Below are 18383 nucleotides of genomic sequence, written 5' to 3'. Positions count from 1 at the left end.
CATTTTCTACCGCTTATCCGAACTTCTCGGGTCACGGTTAGCCTGTGCCTATCTCAGGCGTCATCGGGCATCGAGGCAGGATACACCCTGGACGGAGTGCCAACCCATCACAGGGCACACACACACACTCTCATTCACTCACACACTACGGACAATTTTCCACAGATGCCAATCAACCTACCATGCATGTCTTTGGACCGGGGGAGGAAACCCCTGAGGCACGGGGAGAACATGCAAACTCCACACACACAAGGCGGAGGTGGGAATCGAACCCCCAACCCTGGAGGAGTGAGGCGAATGTGCTAACCACTAAGCCACCGTGCCCCCCGCTTTTAAGCCTAATTATTAATTTTGATTATGATGTGATTGTGATAGGGTAGTTTTTTGTCACCACTTTTGAATAAGAAACAATATTAAGGCTATAAAACTTGTCAAAACTCCGCGAATCAAAAAAGTATCAGTGAGAAGTTGAGAACACTCGTTTAAACAGTGCATACACTCGAACCTGACTGCACATCACATTTTTTACTTTACTGATACTGCTTTTAATCGTAATGTAAAGACCGGTCATTGGGACATAAGCTGTCATGTACAATAAAAGCGCACAGGAAATGTCATTTAAAACAAAAAGCCGCCTAGACGGTGGACTTGCGCTCAGGACTTTTTTTTTTTTTTAAGCGGCGTGTGGACGAATTTTTTCTACGCACATACTATTTTATTTCTTGATAACAGACCGGTGCTAACTATAACACACCAATGAAATGTAAAACAGAGCGTTGCCATGGACACACAGGGATCTAACCGTAGAGACGGAGCGCACTATGTTCTTTAGCGGGAGCAATACAACTAGGTGTATACAAACAGGCGTATGAGACCTGTAACGAGCAACAGCACGAAGCCGCGACCTCGTTCTGAATATTTTAAAGGCGTAACAGCTGATGAAAAAACAGAGACGAAATTGTAGACGAAATTGAATAGATTTTATCTTAGTTTTTATTTTATACAAAACATTTTCGTCTCGTCTTTTTTCGTCAACAATAATCCATGTTAATTTAGTCTTAGTCAGCGTTTTGTACAGTGGTGCAGTCTTGTCATCGTCTCGTCTTATGAAAAAGGTTGTTGAACATATTTCGTCTCGTCTCGTCTGACGAAATTAACACTACATATAACAGAGGTAGCATTTTTTCTGGCCACCAGTTCAGTGTCCGTCTGCTCGGCATCCATCTTCACCCGTTCCGCGCTCCACACCTGAAAGTCACATGACCATACGCGCCACACGTGCCACTGCCTAAACTGAAACTCACTGATCTTTTTTTTATTGGCGGATAGCGGTGTAGTGTATGAAATAGGCAAACAGCTTTCAGAGAGAATGGGTTGTCATGTCCACACATGCATTTATTTATTATTTATTTCATAAAATCGCAGCATTTTGCGTCATATAATCGCACAGGCTTGATATCTTCTTCTTCTACTTCTACCACTTATTCGGGGCCGGGTCGCGGGGGCAGCAGTCTAAACAGGGATGCCCAGACTTCCCTCTCCCCAGACACTTCCTCCAGCTCTTCCGGGGGAATACCGAGGCGTTCCCAGGCCAGACGAGAGACATAGTCCCTCCAGCGTGTCCTAGGCCTTCCCCGGGGCCTCCTCCCGGTTGGACATGCCCGGAACACCTCCCCAGGGAGGCGTCCAGGAGGCATCCGAAACAGATGCCCGAGCCACCTCAGCTGACTCCTCTCGATGTGGAGGAGCAGCGGCTCTACTCTGAGCTCCTCCCGAGTGACCGAGCTCCTCACCCTATCTCTAAGGGAGCGCCCAGCCACCCTGCGGAGGAAACTCATTTTGGCCGCCTGTATCCGGGATCTCGTCCTTTCGGTCATGACCCAAAGCTCATGACCATAGGTGAGGGTAGGAACGTAGATCGACTGGTAAATAGAGAGCTTCGCCTTGTGGCTCAGCTCTTTCTTCACCACAACAGATCGGTATATCGACCGCATCACTGCAGAAGATACACCAATCCGCCTGTCGATCTCCCGCTCCATCCTTCCCTCACTCGTAAACGAGACCCCAAGATACTTAAACTCCTCCACTTAAGGCAGGAGCTCTCCACCAACCTGAAGGGGGCAAGCCACCCTTTTCCGACTGAGAACCATGGCCTCGGACTTGGAGGTGCTGATTCTCATCCCCGCCGCTTCACACTCTGCTGCAAACCGTCCCAGTGCACGCTGAAGGTCCTGGTTTGAGGAAGCCAGCAGGACAACATCATCTGCAAAAAGCAGAGACGAAATCCTGTGGTCCCCAAACCGGACTCCCTCCAGCCCCATACTGCGCCTAGAAATCCTGTCCATATAAGTAATGAACAGGACCAGTGACAAAGGGCAGCCCTGCCGGAGTCCAACATGCACCGGGAACAAGTCTGACTTACTGCCGGCGATGCGAACCAAACTCCTGCTCCGGTCATATAGGGACCGGACAGCCCTTAACAGAGGGCCCCGGACCCCATACTCCCAGAGCACCCCCCACAGGTCACCACGAGGGACTCAGTCGAAAGCCTTCTCCAAATCCACAAAACACATGTGAACTGGTTGGGCAAACTCCCATGAACCCTCCAGCAACCTGGCGAGGGTGTAGAGATGGTATAGTGTTCCACGACCGGTACAAAACCCGCATTGTTCCTCCTGAATCCGAGGTTCGACTATCGGCCGAATTCTCCTCTCCAGTACCCTGGCATAGACTTTTCCGGGGAGGTTGAGGAGTGTGATCCCCCTATAGTTGGAACACACCCTTCAGTCCCCCTTCTTAAACAGAGGGACCACTACCCCAGTCTGCCAGTCCAGAGGCACTGTCCCCAACCTCCATGCGATGTTGCAGAGGCGTGTCAGCCAAGACAGCCCCACAACATCCAGAGACTTGAGGTACTCAGGGCGGATCTCCCCCGGTGCCTTGCCACTGAGGAGCTTCTCAACTACCTCAGTGACCTCAGCTTGGGGAATCGACGAGTCCACAACTGAGCCCCCGCCCTCTGCTTCCTCAGTGGAAGACATGTCGGTGGGGTTGAGGAGAACCTCGAAGTATTCCTTCCACCGTCCGAGGATGTCCCCAGTCGAAGTCAGCAGATTCCCACTGTAAACAGTGTGAGCAGGGCACTGCTTCCCCCTCCTGAGGCGCCGGACGGTTTGCCAGAATTTCTTCAAGGCCAACCGATAGTCCTTCTCCATGGCCTCACCGAACTCCTCCCAGACCCGAGTTTTTGCTCCGTAACCACCCGGGCTGAAGCTCGCTTGGCCCTTTGGTACCTATCAGCTGCCTCTGGAGTCCCCCGAGCTAACCAGGCTCGGTAGGACTCCTTCTTCAGCTTGACGGCATTCCTTAATTCCGGGGTCCACCACCGGGTTCGGGGATTGCCACCACGACAGGCACCGGAGACCTTACGGCCACAGCTCAGAGCGGCCGTGTCGACAATGGAGGTGGTGAACATGGTCCACTTGGACTCAATGTCTCCAACCTCTCTCGGGATCTGATTGAAGCTCTGCCGGAGGTGGGAGTTGAAGATCTCTCTGACCGGGGACTCTGTCAAACGTTCCCAGCAGACCCTCACAGTACGTTTGGGTCTGCCAAGTCTGTCCAACTTCCTCCCCCGCCATCGGATCCAACTCACCACCAGGTGGTGATCAGTTGACAGCTCCACCCCTCTCTTTACCCGAGTGTCCAAGACATACGGCCGGAGGTCAGATGAAACAACCACAATGTCGATCATCGACTTCCGACCTAGGGTGTCCTGGGCCCACCACCTGCAGGAGAAACCGTAAGGGGCCGGTGCAATGTGGATTGGGTGGCAGTCGAAGGCGGGGGCCTCGGCGACCCAATCCCCAGACACGGAATCTTGCACTCCCGTGGGGCCCACTCCCGTGGGGCCCACAGGAGATCAGCCCCACGTCGCTCTTTCGGACTGAGCCCAGCGGGGCCCCGTGGGGCAAGACCCGGCCACCAGGCGCTCGCATGCGAGCCCCAACCCCGGGCCTGGCTCCAGGGCGGGGCCCCGGTTGCGCCTTACCGGGCGACGTCACGGACCTTGAATTTAATTTACTCATAAGGGTTTTTAGAACCGCTCTTTGTCTGGACTGTCACCCAGGACCTGTTTGCCTTGGGAGACCCTACCAGGGGCAAAAAGCCCCAGACAACATAGCTCCTAGGATCATTCAGGCACGCAAACCCCTCCACTACAATAAGGTGCCGGTTCAAGGAGGGGACAGGCTTGATATCGCGATTGCGATATGATTAATCGTGCAGCACTAGTGGCCACCATCTGTAATACTGTTCACTTTTTAGGGGTTGCATTGCTGTTGCCTTTCCAGTGCAACTGTTCAGCTGTGCCACTTTCATTTGTCATTTTAGTGTGTCTGTGTCTGTGTCTGTGTGTGTGTGTGTGTGTGTGTGTGTGTGTGTGTGTGTGTGTGTGTGTGTGTGTGTGTGTGTGTGTGTGTGTGTGTGTGTGAACTGAAAATGGACTGAAAATCCAGTGGTGTCAAGAGAAAGGATGTATTTAACCCCTGTACATACCATAATTTTCACCCATGCAGTTACTGCATTCTTACAACTGCAAAAGTATGAGAAACAACTAGCCAGATTGTGATTGTAGTAAATTCTGTGCACCATTTGGTTATTTTTTTTTTAACTTTGATCATTAATATAACTTCTCGCTTAGTAATTTACCACATGAATGCTTTTTATAATGTATGAGGAGCCAATTTTAGTAGCATACACTTTCCTATGCAACTTATTGTTAGAAATCCAGGCTATTTTTTATTTTTATTTATTTATTCTTTTTTTTTCTTCAGAATAAAAATGGGATGTGGAGGGGTAAATGTCTTGCTCAGCAGGCCTTACAAATTGGTTATTCTTAGGTCTAAACAAAGCTGCTTTCCCATGTGTGCAAGTTCAATTTGTTTCAAACTGAAAATAAATATATCAATAGAGGGAGAAATCTGATGAACTGGCTGGCTTTCAAAATGTCAGGTTGTAAATCTATATATGCAAATGCTGCATAAAACACTACGAAGAGTCGTGTGTGTCTTTGTAATATTTGGTCTCTGGGCTATAAATCAAATACCAATGGCTGCCGTTGTTGCTCACACTGGTGTGATTTGGGTCTTTGCTCTATTATCTAAACTTCTTTATCTTTGTCTGAGAATTGATCTAAACAGTTGATTAAGTTGCCTATTGGCATAGATTTAACCTTCACAGCTCTTCAATAATGGGTGACAAAATGATGTCGTATCAGTATTACCTCAGATGTTAGAGGTTCCCTTTAATTCGTATTACACTCAGAAGCTCTAGGCTTCAAAAAAAAGAGGAGATTAAAAAAATGAACCCATCACAATTCATCTTTTTAAATATATATTAATTAATATTTTCATCTTAGTGAAATCATTAAAACTTTTAGATAGAAAGTTTTCGTTAATGTTTTGGAATATTGCATGATATGCAAACAGTGGAGCGCTCGCATTGCTCTCGCTCTCCCTTTCCCTCACTCACCCTATACTATCCTCTCTCTTTCTTTTACACCCACAGTCAGCTCTCTCACCCCATATCCTCAGCCTTCTGTTATTCTCTTACCTTCAAACACTCCTCTTACCCTCTCGCCCATACATCTCTCTCTCTCTCTCTTTTCAAGCTACTGTGAAGCTTATGTTATAATAGATCATTTAGCCCTCTTCAGAATGAATATATATATATATATATAAATTAATTCTTAGGGTGGACCTGTAGTATATTTTGTTTAGAATTCTCCGTAGCCATCTTTCATGTATTTAATTTTATACAACAAAAATGCACATTGTTTTGCTTTGTTGATGATTCAGAAATAAAAAAGAAGCCTTTCCAAAATTTTCTCATTAAAATTGTGCTTAGATTATTGAGAGAATCGAATTGAAATGTGAATGCAGTACATTGTATTGAATCACGACCGTATTGTTCCACACAGAGCTTGTTGGCTGCTTTACAATTACAAGTTATTAGCTAGCAATCAAACACAAAAGATAATTAATGTCTGAACATTAACCAGAAAGGGGAATGTTTTATCAGCTCCATCTGCTGTTTTCACTCATTAGTTTATTACTGCCACTCTGCCTCTCTTCTTCTTTGCTCTGTCTCTCCCTGCAATTCTGGCACAATCAAATTAGAAACGAGGCACAGTGATTTCTCAGTATGCATTCATAAATTAATGTATTTTTAAATGGAATAAAATGTACTTGTTTTGTCAGTATTCCTGTGCACACTGCCAAAGTATCCCCTATGTATGATAAATACTGGCAGGGCTAATATACATGTAAATAGCCAGTAATTAACAAGTATATACTATTAATGAAATCTTTAAAAACACATCTTAATTTTGTATTGATTCGTTTTCTTGCATTAGAAAATTACATTCACAATTTAAGTTTAAAGGCTTCTTTATCAGAAGAATAATCTCTTTGCTGGTCTCTGTGTTCAGTTAGCTACAGAATCAAATCAGAGCTAAGAAACCATTTGGTAGGGGCTTAACAGTCAAAATGTCTTTCAGGAACCTTTTTGGTTTATACAGAGCGTACGCTTTTATAAACAATGACGTCCTGAAATTGGTGAGCTGCCATTTAAACAGAGTATCACTCTTCTGCATGTGCTGTTGAGGTGAAGAAAAACAATCATTTTATTATTTATTGTTCGGGCTGAAATTATTGTAAGACCAGAGATTGTTGTGAAGCAACAAGCAAGCATGGAAACAGCTCCATGTCAAACAAAACAAAGGCAACCGTCTGTCCTGGAAAGATAAACCTGGAATCAGATCAAATAGCACTTTTTCAGTAAATTGCTTTGCTAAGGCAGCCGACCTGCTGTCAGGACTCTTCACATTCGGGATACTACATAGAGACTGCACAGGAGTGGAAGGTTGCCAAGCGATCACTCTCTGACTGGCTAATAAATTGATCCAACCTACAACACGCTTCTTAAAGAGTGTAAATGCGTTAGAGCAGCAGCGTGAAGAGGGATGGAAATAAAGGGCTTGGCGTGCCTAGCATTTTAAAGAAAATCAAGTGTGGGTTTTTTATTTTTCAGCGAACACTGGTCTGTCTTATACAGTACACATATTAAAAGTGCAGGTCCTGGTCACGCTTATGCTGCCTCAATGCTCTTCAAAGGGTTTCCTTCCCTTTGTCCCTTTTGTGTGCTTGATCTGTGATCTGCTGCAGTAAAGCTTTAAAGCAGGTCCATTGTGCCTGTTTCTACAAAATGCGTCTTCCTTTTACTGCGTCTAGTGTCTCATGGATTCTAATAACCGCTGTGCATTGCATTAATGTGACTATACCGTGACTGATTAAACAGCACTTAAGACACCCTGTGGGTTTTGTATCCTGTTAGCCTATTTGCAAAGCCATTCTTCCATACTGATTTCACAAATGAGTAGCCCATTCATCTGTGTGTAAGGAGCTTAAAGTGTGTGTGTGTGTGTGTGTGTGTGTGTGTGTGTGTGTGTGTGTGTGTGTGTGTGTGTGTGTGTGTGTGTTTAAAATAACCTCTGCTTGAACAAAAGTTGAAGCCATTGCATCACTCAAGTAATTGATCGAATCTGTCAATTGAATTCAGTCTTGAATGAATCCTCAGGCATTACTCCAGCCACGCTCTAGCACTCTTGTGTAGAGCGCAGTACTGCGTCTTATAGGGCCTGAGCTTGCTTATAATGGATTTGTGTATGTGTGTGTTTGTGTATTCGCTCATGTGTGTGCCATATAAGAGCCCAAACACATCCGGGTTTTCTGCTTTCTTTCTTTCCTTTTCCATTCACTGCTCTTTACTTTGCAAACATATTTGTCCACATCGGATTAAGATGTGACTTAGGCTACGTTCACACACCAATTCTGAATTAATTTTGTTAAATGAAAAAAAATTAATTATATTGTTTGCTTTAATGTTTTAATGTGACCTATAGCTGACTATGCTAAACTGTTTGCACAAATGAAAAATGTGTTCCATGATGCGTTCATGGTCTCTGTAAAAGGGCATGTTTTTCAGCCACAGACACTTCTTTGGTTCACATACCTGATTTCTTTTAAATATTGCTTTTAAACTTTTATATAACTATCATTCCTTTGATGCTACAGCAACATCCTTATATGGCCTTATTCAGCCATTTCTTTTGAGATCAGTTAACACTGAGTAGTTGTGATTATGTGCCTTGTAATTTTGCCTCATCACCCCAAATGTTCATGAGGGCTGTTACATCACTATCCTTCTAAAGAAATCCTTCTTTGTTGTTATCCTCTCATTCTTTTCAAGGAGCATGAAATTATTATAATGTTAAGTCGGATTGATGTAAAAGTTGCATGAATCATGAATTCCATCACATATAGGATGCTCCTCAGGTTTCAGGACAGCATATTGAAATTGGCAATTGGAATTGAAAATGTTAGTCAGGGTTTTTTTTTTTTGTTTGTTTGGTTGGTTTTTTTGTTGGGGTCCCCCCCCCCCCCCCCCCCAAAAAAAAAAAGAAAAAAAGTCTCATTTGGGCCACTGCTGTGTGAATGTTGTCTTATACTCCACAGCTAGCATGCCTGATGGTGTGCAAGAGATGGTGTGCACATTGTTTTGCCTTCGGTCATGTATTGATTGAAGCGCACTGAATTTTTAATGCCTTAAATTAGAACTCTGCAATTACTTTTGTGAACAGGGAGGCCAAGGTCCAGGCAAACACACAGAAGATGTCCAAAATATCCAAAGCAGCAAAAGCAGTGAAGAAGGTGGAAGTAGGTGGTGTGATCAGAGCTATTGTTCGATCAGGACAGGCAGCTCCAGGGCCTCCACTGGGCCCCATCCTGGGACAGGTAGGCAGAATTTTTTTTTATACATTTCGTTTTTTCCCTCTCCTCCAACATTTTTTCTGCTGTCTATCTAAAAGACTGATGCTTCATATAGAAGTATACTGACACTGCCTTATAGCTGTTTACACATAAAACACCTAGTTAAGTAAGAGTGTAATTGAAACTCTAATGATGCCATTAAGCCGCTGTCTGTCTTAATGACAATAACCGAGGCCTTCGTGCCTCTCTATAAAGGCACTTTTGCCTGCCCTCCAGAGTGTGCTTGCCAGCATATGGGAATCTGTTCAGCCTTGGAAATTAGATGAAATGTGTATCAGTCAAGCGAGGCAATGCCGTGTGTTTTAAACTGTGTCAAAACATGGTCAGCATCATTGTTTGAGCCCATTCTTTGATGCTGTGGCACTGTTTTTTATCATTTTTTTGCCCGTGTGTGTGCATGCATGCACACTGGGGTGTGTATATTTGTGGTTGTAGCAAACTGTAAATAAATTGTCCACATCATCCTTTTAGCTTTAGGCACTGGCTCTTTAATCTCCCTCTCTCGCTTTTTCTGTGTTCCTCTTTCTGTCTAACCAACCCTGACAGAGTAAACATATCGAGGTAGGCTGCATGTCGGCCTGGGAGCAAACTTAAACAAATGAGAGAAATAAAAGAAGGAGAAACACCAAGGAAGATAGAACTGACACATCCAGCTAAGGTGAATAAATTATGATCCGGTGTAAAATTGCTATGACCAGATGGAGGATGGAAACAAAAGGTAAAAGAAAACAAGGGATAACTAGCCACTACTGGTGTTTCACAAACTGTGACCTAGCTTGGCAGCAATACACAGAATGTCAGCAAAAATGTGCACAATGCTTTGAATGCTTAAATGGAGGAAATGGGTACTTTGCTGCCGGATTTTGTTTTGGACTCATTTAAACCTGGCTCACCAGAGTAATGCTCTAGAAAAAGTATTTGCCATTGAGAATAAGGCAAAGATGAACACTTGAGACTGCAGACTGAAGACTGCAGTTCTTTTAATCCCCCTTTGTTTATCCATCTTAAATCTATCTCTTTTCAAGTGGCACACTTAAAGCAGTGCTGCTCATACATCGTAATGAATAACCCCATTCCCTCGACATTTTCAGCCATTTTTTGTGTTATTTTAATCCGTCCTGCAAATATTAGCCATACCTCACACGTATGAAGCCGCATGTGAACACGTAGCTAATTGACAAAAAGTCCTTTTTGAATTAATGAGGTCAATAAGAGAAGCTTGAATGAAACCTGTCAGTCCTCCAGGCCATGACCTGCTGTCACCACCTGCTAAGGCTTCTTGTTCTTGGCATTTCAGTCAGACATGCATGAGACTCATGCCATAATTACACAAGCAATCACGCCACTTTTTATACTGATAATTATGATAATAGCTGTGTTAAACGGGGATTTGAAGTGAATCAGCATTTTCTGTCATTTTCTCCCCATATATTTGTTTCATGCCATTTCACATGCATTTAAACAATCTATTATGGATGACAATAATAATGATGATGATGATGATGATGTGAATACTCTGGCAGTGTTTTCACAACAGGGAAATTTGATTTACCAAAAAAATTACACATCTGTCTTTAAAAATGAACAAGAATGTCAAAGCAAATCCCTCAGACAGTATACTGGGAGTGGCTGTAGTTCTTGTAAAATAGTGGAGTACTAATGTTTCAGAGCCATGTTTCACACTGCACATTGTAGAGTTAAAAAATTGGTGAAAAGAATCAATAAGCTTAGGTTTAATTGATGCTCATAAGAAGGCAGTTAATTTGCTGCATTTCTAAAGTGTACATTTTATTCTCATGACATGTGCATGAAAACTTTTATTGTATGTCCATAGTTCAGGAGCAATGGTAAGCACTGATTTGAACATCTAACAGGAATGTAGTATATAGCCAATGTATTTCTGCATGAATAATCACAGTTAAGCTAATTATCATATTAATCACTGGAAATTTGTTCTAACTTAACAATATGGCTTCCACCCCAGTTACCTGGCAGCTTATAAAGCAGCACTTGATCCAACACATCCTGTATGCACATGTGCATGTGTTATCGTGTGTAAGATTTAGGTGATTTCATTAGATTTTAAAAATTCTAATAAGAAAAGTTCAAATGACAGGGTTTTGTTCATTTATGTCTTTCTGTAAGGGAAACATGGGAGTGGTTTGAAGCATAAGCTGATTGTAATTCATAACATTATCTATTTAAAAAAAATCTGTCCAGATCTGCAGTGTCTGTGATTAAGATACTTTTTTATAAATGGGGTAAAATGACTATTTAGTTGACTTTAATCTGATAATACAATGAATTTAAAAATAGACCCATATTTATGTATTTAGTATCAAATTCCATAGTGTTTCTTTCCTAATGTATTTATAATGAATTACTCTATATTTACGATATTTTGTTTCTCTTTTAAATCCTTACTAAGCACACTTATATCTCGATATACGATATCTCGAGGGTTTAATTCGTAACAAAAATGTTTTCAATTCATAGACTCCGATCCTCTTGGAATCATGTGGACAACCTTCTGGAAATGTAATAACGTAAAAAAAAATAGTGATGTGAATAGATCAAGTTTTTTCAATGTGTTAGGTGCCCATTGTTCTATCAGAGCCATGTTTGTTTTATGGGTCTATTTTTTTTAATTACCAAGCAGTGAATGATGTTTCAGTTTCATGCACTTTGATTTGATTTGTCTAATACATAATCAGTGAATTAAAAAAGACTACTTAATAATAACAGATTTAAAACACGTTTTTTTTTACCAATGTTTATAAGCTTAACATACTGTATATTTGCTCAACAGAAATGTGAAAAAGTATAAAAGTGTATGAAAATGCATAATATTTATATTACTAAACATTTTAAAAACATTGGTGATTCAAATTGAACATTTGTGATTCATGTGTGAAGCACAATCCTAACAGGGTGAAATCATGAAGACTGGATTGGCTATGATATAATTAACAATAACATTAGTCTCTAACAGTTTAAAACGCTAAAAAATATAACTTAATTTGGTCTAACAGGGTAGAATGTGTATGATGGGAAGCAAACAGTCCTGATAAAGCATTGCAATATTAAAAATGAAAAGAGTGTACCTTAACCAGCATAGAAAATTCACCCATCGAATGCATATAGGAAAGATGATGAGAGGAATTTTTTTTTTTTTACTAACCTGGTAGAAATCAATGCTGGGAACAAGCAAATACCATCTGCATAAAAAACGCACACAAAATAAAATTTTATATTAACATTGCTGTTTCTCTTTTGTGTGAAAATGTGGAAAGCATTCTAAATAATTCTAATAGATTTTTTTTTTTCTTCGAGATAGAATAGGCACTGGATAACAGAAATGACTTGATAGTGATAGTGAATTAAACAGGATTAAACAGAATGCAACTGTCTATTAGAGAATGTGTGCTCAGAAGAATAGTTATTACATGGTTTTTGGCCAAAATCCAGACCAAAAGGATGACTGGTGACCAAAAAGTCTGTCATTGTTGCTTATCCACAGTGGCTGATCAGTACACCTAGAGCTCTTGTGAAATATAGGCAGACCCCCTGGAGCTATCAGCATGATCCGGCCTTGTATGGCTTTGGCATTGGCCATGAGTGCGTAGGAGTGCGTGGTCTCGAGTGGTTGGAATTGTGCCACTGCTCTGTCCTTGTTCCATTTGTTCTGCATCCATCCCCAAGCTCTGGTTTCTCCCGCCACCCTCACCTCCTTCTCCTTGTCCCCCACTGTTACTGTTTCTGTGCATGTCCCACGCTGATCTAAGCTTGAGAGCCAGTGCCAGCACATTCTTCCCCACAAACACTGTGGATATCCTTGGGTCCCTATACCAGAGTACACCCACAGCTCTGAGCCCCAGTGTCATCACATTGATGGCAAACAGACTGAGCCACGGGTACACAGCTTCCCTGCGTGCTCTCCTCAGCCCTGGTAGTGCCAGCTCGGTAAGTGAGACACAAGGCAAGAGAAGCAGCAGCACATAGCAGTAGAAGAAGATGACCCCATCAACCCATAATGGGACCACTGCACCACTCTGAGCCTCCTCCCACAGGCCAGCCTGCAGGTCTAGCACATCCAGCAGGTCTAAGGCCACCCAAAGGAGCCTGGCACGAACCTCCTGCTTCCTGTGTGCTGGTGTTACATGCTCAGCTCCTGTCAGTACTAGAAAGAGCGAGGGCAGCCCCACTGAGAGCAGAAGAGTGAGGGTCTTGCGTGCCAATGGGTCTGCTGGCCGCCGTTCATGCCTGTAGTTCTGGCACACGAAGAAAAGCTTGAGTTCCAGCAAGGACAGGAACAAGAACCAGAGAGCGCTGGCAAAAGCACGCCGTGGCGAGCGAGCTTCTGACGCAACACCAGCTGACACAAAGCGAAGTGCCAGAAGGAAGCCCAGGTCACCCAACCCAACAGCTGTGCATGCCCATGCTGCCGGCCAAGCCCGACTCCCACGCCCCAGCATGCTCTGTTCTAGGAGATAGAGGTCAAGCACAGCCATTGTGCTCACCGTCACCAAGGTGGACAAACACACCTGGGGTGAAGGTAACATGCCTGGAGCAGAAAGAGAAAAAAGGGCACTGTTAGAATGCAACGTTGTGTCAAGTATCAGGGGATTCACTCAGAGGTTATAGGCTTTATACTTTTCAGTATGGCTTGGCATATTAATAAGCAGAAAATTAGAATATGCTGAGGAAAGAGAATATTTGCATGTTGGACTTGCTTCTACTTTGAAATTTTTCACTTATCCTAGTTGCAAGATAGATCAGATAAGCTATAACACGTATGTGTTGAGTATATGGGCAAAGTGAGTGTTTCAGTATTAATTTCAGTTATTATTTGCAGTAACAGTCAGTAAACTTATTGTCCCTATGGATATGTTTATTATTTCATCTGTATTTGAACAAGAGCAAAGCAGTTTTATCCGTTATCCATAAAAAAGGAATAAACTGAAAATACGTGTGATCTTTTAATACACACAAATGGCATGTTATTCCTTAAGATCTATGAAGGTCCATTGGATGGTTACTTATTCATGTGTACAACCTTCATCGCAGTACTTGTGCGCATTTATCACAAGGTCATTCAAATACGGATTTGTCCTTTTTACTTTTTGTCTTTGTACGTCCTCAAAATTTCTGCATAGGTTGTACAATAGTTACTGTGTTGCTGCCTTATTTATTGTTAATTAATTGTGTTAAAATTTGAGGTCCGGTATGCTGATAAAGCTTGTTTTCTGTGTGGCTGGACTGCCAATATTTTATAAAGGATAGCTCTATTAAAATGGCTTTTATTTGCCGGATCAATTTTTGAAACAATAGCATTTGCCCTGTGTTGCAGAGACATACAGTCCTAACACACACCTTTACCAAACTATAAGACAAGGTGTTATCACATGCTTGGTTTTTTTATATATACACACACACATATATATATATATATATATATATATATATATACATATATATATATATATATATATATATATATATATATATATATATATTACAATATTATATTGTATTGTAAAATATATTCTTATTTAAAGCAATATTTCTTCCAACATTACTCTTCTTAATGATTTGTGTGGGGAAATGATTGCAATCTTTACAGACAAATCGAATCCGTGCATCCTCAGCCAATTGCACTCTATAGCTAGTTGTCTTTGTGAAGTCCACCAGGCAGCTTTGGGTGTTAGGAGCTGCAATGATCAATGGCATCATAATATAAAAATCATTAGCATTTAAGAAATATGGTAATGGCATCGTTGTGAATACATGATCCATAGCTGAGATTAATTAAACCTGTCCTAATGAAAAGACTTGCATTAGATTACTATATTACATGCAGTTACATGTTTTATTTTTGAATAATCAGCTTGGGGGAAAGACTCGGTATGTACACAGTTATATTTATTACATTATAGATTTATATAATCACATTATATTTATTTATAAAAATATTTGTTTTCTTAAAACAACTAAAAGAACCAAGAATTAAACAGTGAGAGTCCTTTTGTTGAGGGAAGGAAAGAGAGACAATGATTCATTCCCTTAGCTTTTTACAGACCCATAAAATGTTAGTGCATGATGGTGATAGTTCATAAACAGGTCTCAGGGAATGAGTGAGATGGTTAGTGACAGGATAAGGAATGAGAGACAAAAAGCACGGGAGACTGCTGAGGGTAAAAACATGGAAGATCAATCCACAGGAATAGACAAATTTATTCAGTCCTGGGGAACTGTGGAAATTAAATGCATTAATACATAAAAATGGACCAGATGGAGGAAATTTTTAGTAAATTGACCTAGGATTACCAGTCGTCTTCTGTGTGATGAAAAGAGAGTCTGCATTGCTGATATCTGATTAAAAGTAGATGTTCTGAAATGAAATGCAGGTTTCAAAAAGCCTGTCTTGAGGATTAGCACTGAAAATAGTATGTCTGATAATCTCTGTGTTATCAAAACCTGGTTTCAGACCCTGGAATGTCTTGTCTGATGGGATAGATTTTTTTTTCTTCTTTCCCAGTCACAACTTTCACCCTGTAATTCACTATGATATAAATATACACATTTGGTTGAAAATCCTCCAGGCACATCAATAGTGGCACGGCTTCCAGAGTGTCAATAGACAATGTGCTCTGCTTTACCGTGAGTATGAGTAATGCCGTGGAAAGCATACAGGTGATTGTGTGTCCGCAAGTGTGAGCTTACATGCATTATTCTGGCAGATTCCCTGTTGGCCTTCCCTTCAGTACAAACGACTTGTCTCAGATGGACTGCTTACTACTGAGAAACTGAGATGCTTCCACAGTTACTGGACAGGTATCCAATTCAGCGACATGAACAAAAATGTTGTGTTGATTTGGTCAAGTCATATTCGCCAGCTATGTACTCATTACACTTAATAACAGTGAACTCTTAAGCATTACAAATGTAATTAGACTTCCCTTACTGCTTATATAATATCAGTGTCATAGCGTTGACCTGTCTGCCACAGAGATCATCAATAATCTGGTTATACAGGTGTTGTGTTTTGTTTTTATTTGTCCTTGGGTTTATTACAGGTCAGATTTAACTACAGGCTTAAACACTCCTTTTATGTAGCTCTACTCTGAGTGTGTTTAACTGTTATTAACAGGTTCATAATTTTCAATGTAAACTTTAATTGTAAAGTTTGTGTTTATAATGAAGCAGGGGTTCAGTCCCATGAACTGAAGTTTGTTGCATTATTGAGAGGAGGCAGAAAATTTACCTAACTAAGCCGTCTCAGTGTCTGTATATCAGTAGATTTTTATTTACCTTAAGTCGACGGAATCAGATGTTGTTGTGGTTTCAGGCGAATTCGTCCGGAATAGTTCAGATGTTTGAGTAAAACGTCTCGGTCGCTGCGCCCCAATCTTACCACATACCGGTAAATCCAAAGAAGCCATTTAGACGATGCGAAAGAGCTCAATAGCTACATTGTCAAACCTCAAGTTGCCTGCTATTCCGGTCAGGTTTGTGGAAAATCTGAAGATTTTTCTCTTTTACTATCTTCCCCCCCACACACACCCCACTCCACATCCCACCCCCCTCCCCTTCACAGCCCACGGACCTTTTCCATGAAATCGTCCCCCCCCCCAACCTCTCGCGAGCGCCTGTCGATTCGGTTTCAGCTTGTCGCGCGCGGTCTCACCAGCTTCACGCGCGCTTTCGTTGCTCTGTGCAGGGCTCTATATGTGGAGGAAAAGTCGACCAGTAGTGCTGGAAAATCTGCAGTCGGATGTTAAAAGTTTAATTCTGACGATAAGCCGACGTGGTCTGCTTACCAGCGTGTAGACGATAATATAATGAAGCGAGCGCATGGCTCGAGTTTATGATTGCGGCGTGTGATTTGTAGGCAGCCTACGTGCACTCGCCCTCCTCCCCCTCCTCCTCCTCCTCCCCCATTCCCCTCTATAGTTTCGTCTTTCTCTCCCGTTTTCACTTCTGTCCAATCCACTCGAAATAACAGGCGGGTATGTTTGAATTGTCAGTGTATTAGCGGAGATCTGTCAGTAATCAGCTGCCTTCGTTTATATAATTACTACCTTGGTCATAGACACAGTCACTGCCACTGATGATAGAGTTATCTGGGATCTCTTGTCCCTTATGCAGTCATAAATGATTGCATATCCTAATCATTTTAGTACTCGAGATGTTGCCAAGATCCAGCTTTAATTTTTTATTGCTATATCTTAATATTTCACTCTTCAGGTTCCTAACAGTTTGAACACTTCTTTTTTTTCATAGGCATATTTGATGGTGTTCTTTTCATTTTTGCAGGAAATGAACTGCTACTCAAACCTATCACCTATTCACAGTCTTGGAATAGTGTTGAATTTATGAGAGAATGTGATTTATTTTTCAGATGTAATTTGCACAGCATCGTAGAAATAATCTGAGCATGATCTTGTTATCCGTTCCCTGCCCTCTTTAAGTGCCCTTTTTGTCGTTTTTGCCTTCTTAACATATAAATTCAAAATTATCCCCCCCTTCTCTCTCTCTCTCTCTCTCTCTCTCTCTCTCTCTCTCTCTCTCTCTCTCTCTCTCTCTCTCTCTCTCTCTGTGTGCACCATTTTCTTTACCACCTCATCTTCTTGTGGTTGCAGGGGTCATTTGAGTGTGTGGTTTAATCAGACCCATGGAGAGAGAAAGGGGAGGCCAAGTCATCTTTCTTGTCACAATCATCTGTGTGCTTCACTGATTTTCACGGAGAGATTTTCTATTACCCAACTTCATTTTTTTTGGCCTGCCCCCCCTCACTTGCACTCAAGCTTTCTGTCTTTAGTCCCAGTGGGTGTCTTTGAAGGTCAGTGAGCTCTGTGGCTCCTCAGCATAGGAGGGGAGAGAAAGAGAGAAGAGAAAATGAGGGCATGGAGTAAGGGGAAGGAGGGAGTTGCAAATGTCCAGCATTGCACAGTCATCATTTTCCCTCCCTGACAGGCAGAGTGAAGTTTGGAAGGATGTGAAGGATAACTCTGGAGTGCTGAGGACCTGATTGCTGCCCAAATGTCCCCCAGCACAAACAAGTCTCAATCCAACAGCATACTCACATACCCTATGGCCATCTGTCACACACAGGAGTAGTGAGCTGTCACCACACACACCTCATTTACACACAGATGGTCTACCTATGAAAACAAAGGGAGCCCAACACGATTGCAGCTTTGATGTGTTGAGGCAGTAGTTTCTGAGTTCATGCCTGTACCTTGTCCACCTGGGTTTGTTTCAGCAGTCGATCCAATTTTTTTTTTGTTTCCGCAGTCGCTCACCCAAGTATGTCAGAGAATGGTTTATGTCCAGTTTATAAGATGATATACATTTTAATATTTTTTTTTATTAAGGGTATCAAACATCTATATGTGTTTTCATTCAATCTTGAATCATGTCCTCACTCATGTACCTTATTTTTGGGTGCCCACTCCACGTTTGAAGTCTTGTGTTAACTTAACAGTCTAC

The 18383-nt window shown here is 42.0% G+C and overlaps 2 protein-coding genes across 3 annotated transcripts in view; one reads left to right on the top strand and one right to left on the bottom strand.

Annotated features, from left to right (window-relative positions):
• The window catches only part of mrpl11 (mitochondrial ribosomal protein L11), a 40297-nt gene that overhangs the window by 10425 nt on the left and 11489 nt on the right, over nucleotides 1-18383 (top strand). Inside the window, exon 2 of the mRNA XM_027136092.2 lies at nucleotides 8702-8855. Coding sequence (XP_026991893.2) covers nucleotides 8733-8855 — 123 coding nt within the window. The 5' untranslated portion in view covers nucleotides 8702-8732. The remainder of the gene's footprint in view (nucleotides 1-8701; nucleotides 8856-18383) is intronic.
• On the bottom strand, nucleotides 9641-16469 carry tmem265 (transmembrane protein 265). Of its 2 annotated transcripts, XR_003438976.2 has the most exons (3): nucleotides 16203-16469; nucleotides 12338-13455; nucleotides 9641-12109 (listed from the first exon to the last, which is right to left on the bottom strand). XR_003438976.2 is itself a non-coding variant. In XM_027136091.2 (2 exons), exon 2 carries the CDS (start codon nucleotides 13451-13453, stop codon nucleotides 12428-12430), a length of 1026 nt encoding a protein of 341 aa, XP_026991892.1. In that variant the 5' UTR covers nucleotides 13454-13455; nucleotides 16203-16469; the 3' UTR covers nucleotides 9645-12427. The 2 variants fall into 2 exon arrangements, 1 of the variants encoding a protein (XP_026991892.1); XM_027136091.2 differs by having other exon boundaries at nucleotides 9645-13455.

The sequence above is a fragment of the Tachysurus fulvidraco genome, chromosome 17 (assembly GCF_022655615.1).
Source record: "Tachysurus fulvidraco isolate hzauxx_2018 chromosome 17, HZAU_PFXX_2.0, whole genome shotgun sequence".
In the NCBI taxonomy this organism is placed as follows: domain Eukaryota; kingdom Metazoa; phylum Chordata; class Actinopteri; order Siluriformes; family Bagridae; genus Tachysurus; species Tachysurus fulvidraco.
This window is presented reverse-complemented; position numbering and strand designations above follow the sequence as displayed.